Raw genomic sequence first — 17993 nt, forward strand, 5'->3', positions numbered from 1 at the left:
GTAATTTCTGCAAATTCCATGTATCATCTCTCCCCGTCTCTTTCATCCAATGCGCACAATAATCACACGTCACATCTTGTTTCCACTATCTTTTATTATGTCTGGATGCAAGACCAGCCACATTAAAAAATATATTTCTTTGAAGCAGCAATGAGAAGAATGAAAGGTCCAATGTGCAAGTTAAATCCCTTATACCATCTTCTGAAAGTTCTCTGCAGCCTCATTGACCTTCCTGAACTCTGTTTCAATTTGTCTCATCTGTAATAGGGATCCGGGAATAATACAAAGGAAAAGACAACAAGAAAATAGTTAAAAAAAAAAAAAAAAATCATAAAATGAAGTTGAAAGACATCGCATGGAAAGAAGCCTAGAGACACCACATGCAATTATCCCAAATTTCTACACATACTACAAAAGCAATATTGCTGTTAATCTATTCTTTAGCAAAGGAACAGACTTTAAAATAAAGTAGAATATAAAATAAAAAAACAATGTATTTATGGTTTCAACCTTTACATCATTGTTATCTCCCTTTTAACAATGATGCATCAGAAAGACAAATTTCTTCAATCTGCCTTTTCACTTTCCACATTAATAAATGCTACCAATTATTTTACCCGCTCTGCATCTTGTTGCTGCACTGTTTCAGGCACTTTGCTGCGGTAATCTGCACTGCCCATCCTCTCGCGCAGCTTCTCTAACTGTCGGCCCAATTCAGTCTTCTTCACCTGCAGTTTGGCCAGCTCCTTATCTACATCTATAAGGCCCTGCAAACAAGTGTAAAGAGTTTATATTCAAGTGACAGCAAAATACGTGCTTGTGCAGAACAGAAAATATATTTGTGCGTTAGAAACACAAGAGTGAAAGTCACATAAAGTTGTTACCTGTTTCTATAGAATCATGCACTATGTGTAATAACTGAGCAAATTTATGACAATTCCAGTGGCGTAACTAGATGTTACTCTGCCCCACAGCAAATTAATTTTAGGACCCCCAAAATATCCAGAGGTTATCCCCTTTTTTTTACCAATATATGTTAAAATGGCTCTTTATTTGGGCCTCATGGGGCCGCCCATAACTCCTATCCCCATATATATATATACACACATACTCACATACAGGTGTCCCACTGTTAAGTATTCTTTTGCACATTATATTCAATTGTATAATCAATGAGGTCTTGTGTGGGTTTACCTTGAGCACCACATACACAGTGGCTTTATCTGATGCAGTATTAACAGCACTTCCGGCTGGAGTAGGATCCTGAGCATTCAGAGTGACCAGAGAGCGAGAGGAAGATAGAACCATTATGTATGGAGTGTAAGCAGTAACCACAGAAACTGTGTCAGCATCTTGACACTGAACGAAACCTATGTGGACACAAAGCATGCTGGCTCATAAATGGTATATTGGATTTCTTCAACTTTTAAAACCTTACTCAAATTTTGTTAGCATACATGTGGGTTTATATGGGCTATACTGTGGAAATAGTCCTTTAAAATTTCATGTGGATTGGAAAAAAAGACAAAATGGAACACTATACTGACCAGTTTGAAGCACTCTCTAGTTGTTTTTTGTCAATATTGCAAACCTTTGACATACTAAGTAAACTTGGTTGCACCAGATGAAGGTGCTCACCTTCTTTTATGTATATAATACTGAAACACGCAAAATTTCCAATAATATGGACATTATTCTGTATCTGCTAATCAGAGGAGGCTGAGGCTACACTAAGATAAAAATTTTTTAGATAGAAAGAGGTATAATTAATTTATACCAATATCGCGCCACTGCACTATTGACAAAAAAAAAAAAGGGGGGGGGGCTGCTTCCTTGAATATAACCGTTCACACCAGGTTAAAACGACACAGGAAATCTGAAATAGAATGCAAAAGGAAGCGCACACATAGAGTAGTATTGTCTCAATTAAGATAAGCAATAAAGCCCCTAGAGTCACAGAGTGTTTAAAAATGGTGCCTTGAGAGCTATATTGCAGAAGATCCACCAGTGTGATATTCTTCAAGATTCCCCCTTTCGGGTATATACTCACAAGATTTCTTGGATTTTTGATGCATATAGTAATGTTCGTTCTTCACCTTATAAGTTATCCAATGGATATTGGAGCAGTTTCATTTTTTCATTGATCACGGATATTGGAGCAGTTTGATTTATTCATCGATCACAGACTCAACAGGAGAAACCTTCCTGGACCCAGAGAACTCTGGACTTTTATTTTGCTTTGGGTACTACGTGCTTTATGATCTGGTGATCCTTGTGAGTAGAAAATCTTTTGTTTTATGGTGATTTTTAATATTTATTAAAGCAATATTATACTATATTTTGCTTTATATCTTCGTTATATTACTTGGTGGATGACTGGAGAAAACGTATAAGGTGAAGAACGAACATTACTATATGCATCAAAAATCCAAGAAATCTTGTGAGTATATACCCGAAAGGGGGAATCTTGAAGAATATCACACTGGTGGATCTTCTGCAATATAGCTCTCCAGGCACCATTTTTAAACACTCTGTGGCTCTAGGGCAGGGATCTCCAACCTTTTGAACCCGTGAGCAACATTCATAAGTAAAAGGAGTTGGGGAGCAAAACTAGCATGAAAAATGTTCTTGGGGTGCCAAATAAGTGCTGTGATTGGCCATTTGGCAGCCCCTATGTGGATTGTCAGCCTACATTGAGGCTCTGTTTGCAGTACACTGGTTTTTATACAACCAAAACTTGCCTCCAAGCCTGGAATTCAAAAATAAGCTCCTGCTTTGAGGCCAATGGGAGCAACATCAAAGGGATTGGAGAGCAACATGTTGCTCACGAGCTACTGGTTGGGGATCACTGCTCTAGGGGCTTAATTGCTTATCTTAATTGAGACAATACTACTCTATGTGTGCGCTTCCTTTTGCATTCTATTTCAGATTTCCTGAGGCTACACTAAGTTGCAGGAGCTGAGACTGGAGCTAACCAAGAATTCATTAATTTTCATTAAAATTTGCTAAACTTGGCTCTTCTTCAGTGAAAATTGTGGATGATATTTTGATTCATGACATCACAGGAATCAGTGTAGCTAAAGCTGAATGCAGAACTAGAGAAGGATAAGGCTCATATAGTTTACTAAAAAATAGTAATTGTTATGCATATGACTCAGGCTGTCAGGAATGCCTTGAAGAATTTAGAAAAGGAAAGAAATAAAATAAAAAATGAACAAAGTAGATTTCACATACTAAACAAAACATTTTGTGTTCAGCTTCCCTGTTTGGGTCAACATTGTAGCCAACTGCATGTCATTATTTCATAACTTCCCAAATGAATTAGAGAAACTGAATTTAGGTTCATACATCAGTCAGTAAGAAAGGTAAAGCAAAAAATGTTTTGTAGTTTTTGAATATATTTCTTCTTTTAAAAAAGCAGATGACTTTCTTTCATCCAAACCATTACCATGATATACTTTAGAACTCAACTTAAATAGATTTCCAACATATACCCCATTTCTCAGCAATTGTCTCTTAAAGAGGGTTTCACCTTTACATTTACTTTTAATGTGATGTAGAAAGTGATATCCTGAGACAATTTACAATTTGTTTTCATTTTTTATTATTTGTGGTTTTCTAGTTATTTATATTTTTATTCAGCATCTCTCCAGTTTGCAATTTCAGCAATTTGGTTGCTAGGTTCAAATTTACCATACAATGATTTCACTAAGAGACTGGACTATGAATAGGAGAGGCCTGAATAAAGAGACGAGCAATAAAAAGTAGCAATAACAATACATTTGTAGTCTTAAAGAGCATTTGTTTTTTGGATGGGGTAAGTGATCCCTCTTTGGAAGCTGGAAAGAGTCAGAAGACGATTAAAGCAAACGAGGAAGAAGAAAAAATGAAGGACAATTAAAAGGTTGATTAGAATTAACCATTCTGTAGCATTTCCCTCATGTCCAGGAGGGGTGGTGTAAGGTGATTTTGCTCTCACCATAATAATATTAATCTGTCTGGATATGGATACTACATCATCAATAGGTAAAGCCACCCACACAAAGAAACAATACACTGGCACAGATCTGCAGAGTGAATGGAAGGAACTTGCCTTCTGTGACCATGTCCTTTTGACTTAAAGGCAACTAAAATCCTACCCAACACTGACAGACTGCCTGATCAATGATAAACCATTTGACAACTGCAAAATGTCAGCTTTGCAAATGCAGATGAGATGCTGGCACCAGAGGATGACTTCTTTGGAAATTTAGTGCCTGCTCTCCAGTGCAGGCAAAAACTGAGAAACGAACCAGATTGTCGGTTTAGATCAACAGGCCCAGAAATTTAACAGTCTGGCAAATAGAAGTTTGGCCAAGTTAGAAAAGAGGAGGAGCACAAATACTGCTTTGTAGAAGTGGAGACCCCGAAAAACAAACCCAGGGCCAAAGCTAGAGAGGCCCACCTCAAGTTCAGCACTCAAAACTGACTAAGTGTGACTGAAAGAACCTCTTATCCAACCTCATTACTTACAGTCAGCCTTTGTTTTAGTGAGATTATAGTCTGCTCGCAGTGATCGGATTGACTTGACGATAAGCAATGCAAGATCCATATTTCTCTCAACTTCTTCATCTCGCCAGTTGTACTACAAAACAAGAACAACCTTTTAGCAAACTGATGTGTGCCATATACAAACTTTGGTTAACACCTATAATGAACTGCTTTGTGCTAGATGCCATCTGCACAATAATTTTGAAGGGGGCAACATACAAAAATACTGTGCTCTCTCACTCACTGGTAACAGAAAACCATACCTTAACTCCCCCTTTCCTTAACACTTGGGATATGAAGAAGGCATACCATATCACCAAGATATAAAATATAAAGCTACTGACATTAACACTGTTAGTACAAAATGTAAGTTTAGGGTGTCAAAACTGTGCTCAAAAGTCTGAACATTACAGGGCTATGTCTTTTTTCAACCTTAACAATGTTTGCAATTATGTAATGCACCAAAGCAACTGACACACACACCAAAAAACAGTCACAGTTTACGCCTCGGGTGAAGAAAAACTCACTTCTGATGTCTCTGGGTAGGAAGTGACTGAAATGCTTGGGGTTCTACTGCTGGGGCGCCGGGGAAGGCGCTGATATAGTTCCTCAGTAAGAAATGGCATGAAAGGAGAAAGAAGACGGAGGCCAGCATCCAAACATGTGTAAAGGGTGTTCCGTCCCACAGATATTGCAGCCTCGTCTGAGCTTAAGAACACAGGCTTCATACACTCCTAATGAAAGAAGCAAGTTGGGAAGATTATTACAAGATTTAAGATACATAGAGCAACCCACAAATAAAGTGTAAATAAAGGGTAAACATCTTTTGCTCTTACGAGATAAACATCGCACAACTCATAAAGCCAGAAGTTGTACACAGCTGTTGTAATGCCAGGGAAGTCATAGTTTTGAAAACCGATATTACAAAGATCAACTGCAAGGCTAAGACGACTCAATATCCATCGGTCAGCAAGGCTTTCTTGTCCACAGACCTGAAAATAAAAGGAAACACACTCTTATAACCTTACAGTAATTGTCAATGTTATTTTTATGGCTGGGACCCTGAATTGCAATAAAAAACTCCAGCTGGTCAGCTGTTACCAACCACAATAACATAACGCCTTATTGAGTAGCACTGATATTATTAGTAAATCCTGTTGAATATGGACTGCTTCTTAGAATAAAACTGTGCCACGTCATGAGTGCATGAGTGTGAGATCAATCAAAATAATTTCTCACCCCTGCAAAGTCAGGAGGAGAATAATTGTCTCCCAGACTCCTCATTGCAAACTTAGTTGCATTCCATATTTTATTGCAGAAATGACGATAACCAAGAATCCTGTTCACATCCAGATTAATGTCGCGACCTGTCATGGAAGAAGAAAACAGTGACTGTTAACGATATGAATGAACAGGTGCAGAAAGGGGAGGGAGAGAGTTAAGAGTTACAAAGCCACAGTGTAAGCAGTGCCATTATATAAAAGAACTCTACAAACGTGTGAAATCTACAAACGTGTGAACAATTATGTCAGTCTGCAATGAATTCAAGAGACTGATTGTTAAACAACCAGGTAATTCCACGGCTAGCCAAATGAGTGGATCATGCACAATCTGGCCTTAATTCTGAATGGCCAAACTTCAAAGATCCTGTAATTAACTCAACAGGCGGAGCATGTCGATTTCTAGAGAAGAAAAACAACCCACACCCTAAGTCACCCAATGACTCCAGACAGTAGAAGAATGGAAAGTGTCTGCAGACTAGATTGTTTTGTCCATAGAAGAGGGACAGCAATAAGAATTGTGGTTTACAAGTTCTTGAACTTTGGGGAAATCTGTCCACGCTGACCAACAGTATACTAACATTTATGACAAGAATCCTGAATCAAATTCCAACAATATGTATACTGAGTTTGGTTCACCATCAAAAGAAACATTAAGAAACCCCAAAATACCTATTTGGAATTACTCACCTTGGCTAGTATAAGCACACAGTGCAAACCTCAAAGCATCAGTTCCACATTCTGGGATCCCATTTGGATAATCAGATTTCTAGATTGGAGAAAACATTGAAGGGGAATATTTTAGCAATAATCCATTAAAACTACTAAAGGAGTTTGGGCTGTTTAGACTATTATATAAGCAGAAACTCAGTTCAGATATAAATATATACAGGTATGGAACCTGCTATCCAAAATGTTCGGGACCTAGCGTTTTCCCGGATAACAGATCTTTCCGTAATTTGGATCTCCAAACCTTAAGTCTACTAGAAAATCACGTAAACATTAAATAAACCCAATAGGCTTGTTTTGCTTACAGTAAGGATTAATTATTTCTTAGTTAAGATCAGGTAAAAACTACTGTTTTATCATTTTACAAATGAAAAACACTTTTAAAAATCTCAATTATTTGGATAAACAAGAGTCTATGGGTGACGGCCTTTCGGCAATTCTGGGTAAAGCGTTTCCCGATAACAGATCATATATTCAATCTTCTTTTTACATCAGTGTTTTGTTCTTTCAAATTTTTAGAGTTGTGAAACTTTTAAAGTGATAATTTTAACATCTCAATTCTTACAGTCACTTTTTTTTTTTAATATGATCATTCAGTACTACAGTCTTCAGGCAAAAAAATATCAATTCAAATGTGTTGACTCTATAAGAGAAGAGCAACTATTCCCATAGTAGTATTTTAGATGATAGACTGCAGTTTGGTAAAATCTGCATAGCAGGCCAGACTTACCTGTCCATCCTTGGCTCTCTCCAGCTCTGCAGGGTCTAGGTTGCTTTCTAGAAGTTGTTTGTGGAGACCCTACAATACACAATAGTGGGTAAACATAGTTCAAGTCATGGAAAAAGAGAAAGGGCAAAAGAACACCAATATAACAATGGTTGTCTTTTGTTCACTCTCTGCACCTACTTCCAAAGTGATGCCGTTGATCACATCCAGAGGATCAATGACATTTCCCAGAGATTTACTCATTTTTCGACCATGCGCATCCCGTACTACAGCATGGAGGTACACCTGAAAAGAGGTGAAGGGAAACAAAAAATCCAAGTGAGAAATTCAACTGTGGTGTGATTATAGCACATAATATTGGTACAAAGTTGACATTATATTAGGTGAACAATATTTACCTCTTTAAATGGGAGTTTTCCTGTTAAGGTTAAACCAAGCATTACCATCCGAGCCACCCAGAAGAAAAGAATGTCATGGCCAGTCTCCAGGAGAGTGCCAGGGTAGAAAACTTTAAGGTCCTCAGTCTGTGAGAATAGAGATACTATTACATTAAAACATATAATCTTGTTTTAAATATTACTATTTGTATTTTCTGGTTACGACAGCAAAAGTCCATGCTAAACTCTGAACCCATCTCCAGTTTCCAGGCTACCATAAAATTGGTTATACGTTAAATCAGATGTTCCACAGTTTGTAAATCAAAACGCACTAAAGTACATTGGTTTAAACATATCCAAAGAATCTACAGGCTGCCCCAAGAAGGTTAGATTGATGCAATAATCACCATACATTTGTTTCACAAAAAAAAAATTGACATAATTTACGGATGGAGATTTACAATATACAGTAGGCTATTCAGACAGCCAAAAGGAGACCATAGTTCTTAAGATAACAACAGCCATTTTAAATAAAAATGCATGCATGCAGATTAAAGGCTTAGTTTAAACTATATATGAGTATGGTGTAGACATTGGTATTCTGATATAATTTGCAATTGCTCCTCCTATTTTTATTTAATTAGTTGTTGTGTTTTTTTAATTATTTGGCTTTTTGTTTGTCAGCTCTCCGATAAGGAGGTTCAGCAGCTATCTGGTCTTCTTACAGAAGAAATTCAATCACTGACACATGAGAAAGAGCAATGGTGTGCGCAGTTGGAGAAGATTCTGGTGTAAAGGCTTTAGAGACAAGAACAAAGTTATTCATTTTAAAAATTGTTTCAATACCTCATTGGGCCAGCCAAAGATGGAGAAGGGGAAAATCCCAGAAGAAAACCAGGTGTCTAGCACATCTTCATCTGAAACAGAAATTAAGGACAAGGGACATGAGTCATTCCTTGGAATATCAAATTCAAAATCTATGAGAATTTCTAGGTTTTTATAAAAAATGTATGATTTAAAAAAGAAGCCCTGTATCCTGTGTGGATTGGCACCATTTCTCATTTATTTTAATTGGTCATTGGCTTTTAGTTAACCCAACTCTTGTAAGGTTTACTATAATTCATTCATGAATCTCATTTTTGGCACAAGGGGGGCAGGGGGTTATGTGTTACTCCCCATTAAAATCTTTTCCCCTAAGTTTCTTGGGAACAAAGGAACTTTGGAGTATAGCCTGAACCATTAGCAGGCAGGACATTAGGAATACAACTCTTCCCTCTCCAGTTATGCTCTATACACAGTCAACACTAATACAGTTTTACCTCAGGAGAATAACAAAACAACTTCAAGTGCTTAACTGAAACTATTTATATAACTGATATGAAGGAGGAAAATGATGTGTCCCCAAGAGAGCAAGTGAAAAGAATTTAGCTGTGAGTAACAAACAAAGCTCTGGTGTCAATTGTTATCCCAGAAATGTGTTGACTTGGCAGGAAGTGAGTCATGGAAAGATGGAGACTCCTCTCTGCCTCTTGACAGAACGGAGCTGTGATCAGTAAGTTGGCCAGGTATACAGTTATGGATAGCCCCTTGGACCTGATCACCACAGATGTCACCATGTCCATTGAAGTCATGGTGTTGACATGAGTCCAATAGACAAGTAAGTAAATTTGAAATGTCAGTTTCTGTATGCAAACCACAAGAATGTTTGATGAGGATAGAAATGGGCATGTAAACCCATTGGGGCCATGACCTCGCAGAAGAATTAATTTGTTGAGGACCTAGAGGTCTAAGACTGTCCAAAATTAGCTATTTTTTATACGGTCAATAAATAAACTGCCAAAATCTTTCTCCTTCAGGAACTGAAACAATGATGACAGCTTCCAGCTTCCCACGGATATTATTTCCTGAACCCAGGGGTCCTGGGTAAGTAGCTTTACCATACAGCAAACATGGAGAACAACTGGATATGGGTTGTGTGGAGTCAATTAATATTCATATTGGCTAATGTTCTTATCCAAGCAATAACAGTATTTCTATTGCACTGGCCTGTGGTACTTCTGTAAGAGCACCATGCTATCATCATCATCATCATCTTTTTCCTGGATCCACTCTACAGCTTGGGCCAGGTGTGTATGCTCAGAGTGAAAGCCAACACTTTACTTCAGAGTTTAAAATAAGTCAACACTTTGCTTCAAAGTTTAAAATAAGTCATAAAGAAATTAAATCTCTGCGGAAGCACACGAGAGACCTAATTCCAGAACCCACCAGCACACCCTGGCCTCTCCAGCATAAGTTGGCCCGGTGCACAGCCCGGTGCACAGTCAGAAGGGATCGGCAACCCCAATTGTAGTAAGCGTAATAAAAGAAGAACTGGCACTCAGAGCTCGATGCAAGCGGACAAAGCCCTGCGTGTTTATTACAATGTAACGTTTCGGGGGCGGGCCCCTTCGTCAGACTTGTCTGACGAAGGGGCCGGCCCCTGAAACTTGTCTGACGAAGGGGCCGGCCCCCGAAACGTTACATTGTAATAAACAACCAGGGCTTTGCCCACTTGCATCGAGCTCTGAGTGCCAGTTCTTCTTTTATTACGCACACGAGAGACCTAATAGTGCAATATTACTTAAAGTTGGAACCCAAAACCTTATGGGTAATATTTCAATTATTAAGAAACTACAAAGTGCCCCAGTAACGGGTTTATGCATATGATCATTACAGTCCCACACAATGACTCTGTCCCCAACGGGCTGGGTACACCCCTACATTTCAGAGATATGAAATTAAAGATGCAATAATTAGGGCAATACTGTTTTATTATACTAAAAGTTTTCAAACTTAAAAATGACTATTCACAAATGTTATGCATGTCAATTGCATGCCTTAGTAGAGTGAAGGAGTGAAGTCCAATAAAAAGTTTTATCTGTTTTAGAAAAAGGGGAGCTCCTAAACCTCTATGGGGCCAATTCACTAAAGGTCAATAAAAAGAGTGTTATTTATAGCATGCTTTGAAAATTTTATCACTTCTAATATTATTAGTATTAACGACCGATTCACTAAAAGTTATTTTAATGTTCATTTTAGCTGAATTGTGTGCGGTATTTTATAGCATGCGTTTTGTGCAGTATTTTGTGCGATATTTTAAGGCATATGATATAGTCACACGTTATTAGTGCAATCTATATTACCTAAGACATTCGGGATGCCACTGGCAGAGTAGAAGTCTCTTTTTACAATATTCTAGTCATTCCCTAGGAACCGTAATATAATTGCATGACACAGAACGTAGTGCATTCTGTATCTGCCCAAGGTATCATGAAAATGTGTTAGTGACTGTAGGCAAGTCTCCAGTTCTTTAGAAAGGTCTTTAATTGCTGCCCTATAGCACCTCACAGCAAGTTCCTCTATTAATCCATCTGATGTTGTTTAGTAACGCCTACTCCTGGGAGGTGTTAAATTTCACAGTAATTATCGCACTATTTTATGCTTTTAGTGCTTAAAAGATGTTAGTGAATAATGCGTTAGGATTAATTCTATTCTATAAATATCGCAATACGGTTAGAATACCGCTGTGCAGAAATGTAGAATTAACACTTGCGATATGTCTATTAAAGAGATACTGACACCAGAAAATAAGCTTTTTCAATATCTATCGTAACATTACTTTTTGAATGCTACTTATAATTTTGCCATAAAAGTATTGCCTAATGCTTTTAAATTACATTTCTTACCCCCTCTTTTCCCTATAAGGGGGCTGCCATATTTGTGTAACAGTCGTCTGTTAGCATTAGAAGCTCTAACTGACAGGTTAAAAAGGGACAGTCAGGTTGGCAAAACAGTCAGGTTTTAGGAACTTCAGGTAACAATTACTTACAAAAGCAGCCCTATCAGCGAAAAATGATCAACATGACCTATAGGTAACTTTCCATGTAGATTAATATTTTGAAATAAATTTTTAAGTGTCATTATTACTTTAACGCATGTGAAAAAATACTTGGATGAATCGTTCCTTAAATGACTCACCAAACTGTGCGTTAAGGAATATCAACCTTTTGTGAATAAGCCCCTATGTGTTTTACAGGCTGATACCGCTATATCTGGAGAAATAATTAGCCGTCCATGGTAGTTTGAGCCAAGATGCAAATCTGCTTTCAGGGTTCTAATACTGGCAATGATACTCGATACAGATACACAGCAGTTTTTTGTATGCCTTAGAGTACACATATGGGCTGAAGGCATTCCTGCTTATCTACTGGTTATTTTCTTCCATACATTATGTCCCTTTTATACAGAATCTTTCTAAAAGCAAACAGAACTAATTGTGGCAATATTTAGACTGTGCAGCTAAAAACTAATTGCAACAATATTATGTTACACATACTATCTCAAAAAGTAAAACTAAGTGTAGCAATATTTAAGTTGTGCAAGTATACAATCGCAACAATGTTTCAAATACTGATATTTTCCTTGGCAGTATAAATATACAGAGTTAAAGGGTTAAATGCAGCTAAATCCAGGCCAATATTTACTCTTTCATAATTATGTCCCTATAAGAGATTCCAGTAGCGTTAAATGACCACTATTTAGTACAGTACTAGCAAGGACAGCGAGAAGGGATGCACCATATACAAAATGTTTTATCCAGCCCAGTATCTAATCCTTAACAAATGATTTGAACAAATCAAGAACCAAAACTAAATTTTAATATTAAAATTTGAGAAAAATAAAAACACTGCAAAACACTGCATTAGCACACATTTACATTCACATGCCTTTAAATGTTCAAATTCCATTTGGCTGAACATTAGGTTAAAACCACATTTGGCTGATTCTGCAAAACAAAAAAACTCTAGGAAATTGAATGCTTTTTAAGAAATGAAAAGAGGAACTGTTCTGGTTTCAGTGTGTGGTACCAAGCAATTAATTAGTGCAAATAAAGTGTCTCTTACCTTGCCTTAAAGATATTTTTTCAGGTGCTACATTAAATACTCTTGCTGCTTTTTCTTTGGCTTCTTGTTCAGATCGACCACTAATCCAGTACTTCCCATCTGTATCCTGTATAAAAATACATGCAAGTCACATGAGTGTCACTGCTCAACCCTTCTGATACTTATGTTGATTAGATACTACAATTCATAGATACATTTTAGTTTATCTCAAATTCCTATGAACAATGGCATCTAAAGCATGCATTCCTACCTCTCCAGCTGGCACAGAAGGATCATTAACTGTCACAAAGTAAGCTGGGATACGATGGCCCCACCAGAGTTGACGTGAAATGCACCAGTCCCTTTAAAAAACAAACTCAATTAAGAGGAACCAAATGTTGAACCACCCTATGGCTCTTATACACGAGCCTTTATTATGCAATTTGTTGTGCTGGATCTTTCATGCTTTCGACCACAAGGAAGCAAATGAAGATATTATTTTCAAATAGTTTGTACACTAGTGCCTCCTGTGTTAGTTCCTTCCCTGTGGCAGTGTAAGTACAAACTGCTTGAAAAAACAGGCAGCATTAATTCCTGCTCATCTGTAAGAGCATCTAAGCAGGTGTCAGAAGTCAGTTTGTGAAAGGTACAGGAATAAATGTGTTACACAAAATTCCTAAGAAAACAAGTGAATTGTGTTACAGAGCTCCTATTACAATTGATACTGTCAAAAACCAGAAAATTAATAGTACAGTCTTTTATCATAAAATACAACTTGCACAATACATTTCCCTGAAAAATAGCCCTCTTGCTACATATCAGACTTCATTTGGGGAGGAAAGAGGCCCAGATTTAAAGCGACAATCATGACCAAGACAAAGTCATTGGGAGTATTGGGAGTCCCACACATCTACATATATTACCTGACCAGTAGACTAGAGCTAGGAACAAAGCAGGATCCTGCACACCCAACAGATAACAACAATATGCCTGGTGCTCACTGGCAGAGGTTCGGCAAGCCCCACAACAGAGTACATCAAAGGAATTCCAACAGCACACAGGACTATGAGATGTATTGAAAATGTATTTTAATGCGGAGTACGATGCAACGTTTCGGGGAGTAAAACCCCTTTGTCAAGCATACGTGATCTACATACAGTAGACTAGAGGCCATGATTAATATACATGCCCCCACAGAAAAGCCATGGAAAGCAATTGAGTACCACTTCATAGCACCCATGCACTTAGAACACTTATTCTGGATACCCAAGGCATCTAGAGTTACCCCCAAAGACCTCTTACCCTCATCACAACAAGCTCTAGATTTGTGGGGTTCAACAGCCGTAAAGATTAAATTAAGCACATTTAACACCAGATACAGAACTTTTCTTTGTAACAAGTGCTTTCCACCAGGCTGTGGCCCAACAGACTTTAAACATTAGATAGATGCAAACATGCTCACTCTCACAGCCTTTCACCCAGAACAAACCAATATATCATCCCAACAATGTAAGGAGAAATACGACATCCCGTACTTGCAAATCTTCCGATACCTACAAATTAGACTTTATGTCGAAACAGATCAAAATCCAAAAAACCCAGACCATGACCTATTTTGAAATGATTTGCTTCAAACGCTCGTACCCATCACATCTCACTGTTATACAGCCGACTTTCATCAGATACCACTGACATACATCAAACCTACATGACTAAATGGAAATCAGACCTAGATCTCACAATTTCAGAAAAGACTTGGTCATATATATGCGAATCGGCCTAAAAACATCTGTATGCGCAGCCTCCAATGAAAGAGCAAATAAAATTATATTTCGATGGAACTACACTCCTACACGCATCAGTAGACTAAGCAGTAACCCGGAACATGCCATCTGCTTTAGAGAATGCGGAGAACAAGAGTCCTTTCTACACACTTGGTGGTCCTGCACAGTGGCCCAGGAATTCTGGAAGATGGTAGCGACTCTGCTCTCCGAGGTTCTACACTGTACTATTCAGGCAAGCCCTCGCACATTTCTCTTAAGCATGAAAATTGGGGCCATAAGCTCCAAGCAATCCCGTAAAATAGCCAAACATATCCTGACAGTAGCACTGTGGTACAGTGGTAACCAAGGTGAATTGGACCAGAGCAAAGGAATCTATCAGAGACAATATTCTGGATAGCAGCTACGAGGGGGAGCTCGAGTGATGTCTGTCGTCCAAGTACCTGGAAGGAATCCTATTCGTGACCAACACCAACGCTTTAGCAACTACCCGATAAAAGCACAATGAACCCAGAAGAATCTCTGTATTCTACCCTTTATGTCCTTTCCTCCCCCTTTCCCCCTCCATATTATGCTATCTCCCCATCCTCCATTTCTTGCAGCTGCATGATGGCAGGGCTGATATAGGTGACTTGATACGCATGGACGATCCCTATGAAACGATATACAGAGTTACTAGTAAATGATAAACAAGCAGCTGATTACAGGTTGTACTTTATTAAATTTTGGCTCACCTGATATTGTCCATCCAACTAAACCACGTCTTTGTGTGGAATTCAGGTTTGATTTCCAAATGTCCATCACGCACAACATCAGCAGCTCTTTTCCCCATCTCATCACAGCGTACATACCACTGAGGCTTCAGCAAATGCTCTACAATGTCCTTAGAACGGCTAAGGGAGAAAAATTAAACATTAATGTTTGCCTGGAGAGAACAGATATGAAATGTGACTTCCAAATCTTACCTGCAAACTGGCACAACCATGGGGTTGTCTTTGACCTCTTTGAAAACTCCCCTTTCTTTAAGTGCTTCCAAAACAGCTTTTCTTGCATCAAATCTTTTCATTCCCTTTAAAAAAATAAAAAATCCTAACATTGCTTAAAGAGAGCATGTGACAGAAAAAAACAGGTTTAGCACAGAAAGAAAAAATGAAGTGTGTTGTCCATTTGCTATTCTTACCAGGAAAGGTTGAGGTACATTAATAAGAGACCCATTGTCATCCATGATGTTAACAAAATCAAGAGAGTGTCTCATTCCAACCTCATAATCAGTTGGATCATGGGCAGGGGTGATTTTTACAGCACCTGTAAAATAAGACAATAGAAAGTAAAAAGCCATATAAAGAAGAACTTTGGCAAGCCCTTTTCCACATTTACGGAGTTATGCATCATAAAGTGGTGCTATGTGCAGACTAAATGAAATTAAAAAAACATAATCTGAATGTTGTGCATAGCCTCAACTTATACGTAATGCTACTGTCAAACCAAAATGTGAATTTCTGAATGTACCTGTTCCAAAGTTCATATCGACAAACTCATCAAAGACGATAGGAAGAAGGCGAGAGCAAAATGGATGGATTACGTGATGACCCTTTAAATGCTGTAAAGAGGATAGGTAGAATGTATTAATATGATCCTACAATTGTTGTGTTCAAATGTCCAGAACTGTAAAGTCACATGACTTTTAGTGTTTGTATTCAGCTGAACATGTAGAATATAGTTGAATCTGAACCCTGCAAATAATGTTGGGATTCAGCTGAATTCCAAACTAATTCCTGGATTATATGCAGGTGGTTAATGGCTCACAGCAGAAGAAATATCAATAACCTTTTGACTCTATAATACCTCACCTAGCATTTTGTATAGTCATCCTTTCAGTCTGAGACAGAAAGGGTTGTTATCCCGCCCATTTCGTTTGGAGTGAATGTGAATTACTGCTATGCACTAGATCAGTGATCCCCAACCAGTGGCTCGTGAGCAACATGTTGCTCCCCAACCTCTTGGATGTTGCTCTCTGTGCCCTCAAAGCAGGGGTTTATTTTTGAATTCCTGGCTTGGAGGCAAGTTTTGGTTGCATAAAAACCAGATGTACTGCCAAACAGAACCTCCTGTAGGCTGCCAGGCCACATAGGGGCTACCAATAGCCAATTACAACCCTTATTTAGCACCACCTAGGAACATTGTCCATGCTTGTGTTGCTCCTCAAATCTTTTTACATCTGAATGTTGCTCACAGATGAAAAAAGTTGGGGACCCCTGCACTAGATGATTGAACAGATGCATAGTGCCACTTAGAAAAGCAGAAGGAAGAATGGATGTATGTTGCTACAAAGGTCTTTGGGGAAATTTTGATGAAAATAGAACAAAAAAACAACTTTTAATGGCACATTCTATTTATAAAGGCAAATACTTGTTCTTGACACAATAGGTCTCATAAGCAATAACAAATATCCGAGAAGAAGGAATGCTTCTGGGCACTGTATGAAGATTTGGGCAATTTGGATAAAAACTTGTCCTTGATTTAATATTCAAATGTTTTTAAAGGCATTTTAAAGGTTTGTTTTACTAGCTAAAGTCACCTTTAAAAATATGTTTGTGAAGATTTTTATTAGTTAGAATTAGAAATTCTGAATTGAGAAAGCCAATTGAATGACTGGTGAAATGTCTTCAAGGAAAAAACACAGCAAGTCCAGTTGATTTGACTTATTTCTACAGATATCACCTTTAACAAATTGCAATATGCATATGTTACACAACCATTCCTGAGACGCAAATTACAATGAAAACGAGTGCCTTTGCATAAAAAAATAATCATAAAAATATTTTCCCTAAATGATAGGTAGGATTGACCTCTATGTAGAGGGAAATGAAAATGAAAAAAAACGAGTGATCTGACGGAAAAACAAACCTACCAATCAACATCTGGCGGATTTCCAGAAAAATATCGGTCGGGCCCAAACATGGACAGATCAGCAGTCAAATAGAACTGAACAGGCTCGAATCATTAGTTTATCTACCCTGTATCTCTGTAATTTCTGTTTGCAGTATCATGCACTAAGAGAGCAGTGGGTGCTAGGAGTCAAACTGGAACATAAGTAGGTTTCCTATACTTCAAGAGGAACTCCACACAAACATAACTTGAGCTTTTTGAAAACTAAACATAATTTCAAGCAACTTTGCAATATACATCAATAAAAAATATGCAGACTTTTCATGGTTTTTAATGGTTTTGAACAGTTCCCTAAGCCTAGTCCCCTGCTCTCCTGTTGATCTGTCTGACTACATTGCTGAGGTGGCTGACTACCGTTACTTTGTATCAACAACCAGCTGTCCTTAGCCTGCATCCTCCAAACCCCACAATTCCCTGCACACATGATTTCATTAAGGAACAGAACATCACCGTGCAATGCATTGTGGGTTATGTAGTTCCTGCATGCTGTCTGTAAGCTGTGGAGAAGTTGTTACAATTTGTTTTAGTCCCTCCTTCCGTGCCAGGATTTCAAATGATGTAGAAAGAGAAGAACTGCTAACCAGCTGGATTTCAGCATAGAAAATGGCATTTATTCATACTTTTTGAAGAAACAGGTACGGTAACTGTGATGGGTATATAAGGGGTTTCTGTGTTATGTGGGCCTCAGCGCTGATTCA

At 38.1% G+C, this 17993-nt stretch overlaps 1 protein-coding gene across 5 annotated transcripts in view; it reads right to left on the minus strand.

Annotated features, from left to right (window-relative positions):
- Positions 1-76: 76 nt before the first annotated feature.
- Positions 77-17993, minus strand: part of LOC108698575 (valine--tRNA ligase) — a 28155-nt gene continuing 10238 nt past the window's right edge. For all 5 annotated transcript variants that reach the window (XM_018230166.2, XM_018230167.2, XM_018230165.2 and 2 more), the window contains 18 exons: positions 15856-15946; positions 15527-15651; positions 15312-15415; positions 15081-15239; positions 12837-12927; positions 12587-12692; positions 8490-8560; positions 7665-7790; positions 7447-7551; positions 7270-7338; positions 6501-6579; positions 5770-5897; positions 5367-5522; positions 5058-5264; positions 4513-4624; positions 1195-1370; positions 618-767; positions 77-258 (listed from right to left, as the gene is read on the minus strand). In XM_018230166.2, the coding sequence (XP_018085655.1) occupies positions 190-258; positions 618-767; positions 1195-1370; positions 4513-4624; positions 5058-5264; positions 5367-5522; positions 5770-5897; positions 6501-6579; positions 7270-7338; positions 7447-7551; positions 7665-7790; positions 8490-8560; positions 12587-12692; positions 12837-12927; positions 15081-15239; positions 15312-15415; positions 15527-15651; positions 15856-15946 (2124 nt within the window). In that variant the 3' untranslated portion in view covers positions 77-189. The remainder of the gene's footprint in view (positions 259-617; positions 768-1194; positions 1371-4512; positions 4625-5057; positions 5265-5366; positions 5523-5769; positions 5898-6500; positions 6580-7269; positions 7339-7446; positions 7552-7664; positions 7791-8489; positions 8561-12586; positions 12693-12836; positions 12928-15080; positions 15240-15311; positions 15416-15526; positions 15652-15855; positions 15947-17993) is intronic.

The sequence above is a fragment of the Xenopus laevis genome, chromosome 8L (genome assembly GCF_017654675.1).
Source record: "Xenopus laevis strain J_2021 chromosome 8L, Xenopus_laevis_v10.1, whole genome shotgun sequence".
In the NCBI taxonomy this organism is placed as follows: Eukaryota; Metazoa; Chordata; class Amphibia; order Anura; family Pipidae; genus Xenopus; species Xenopus laevis.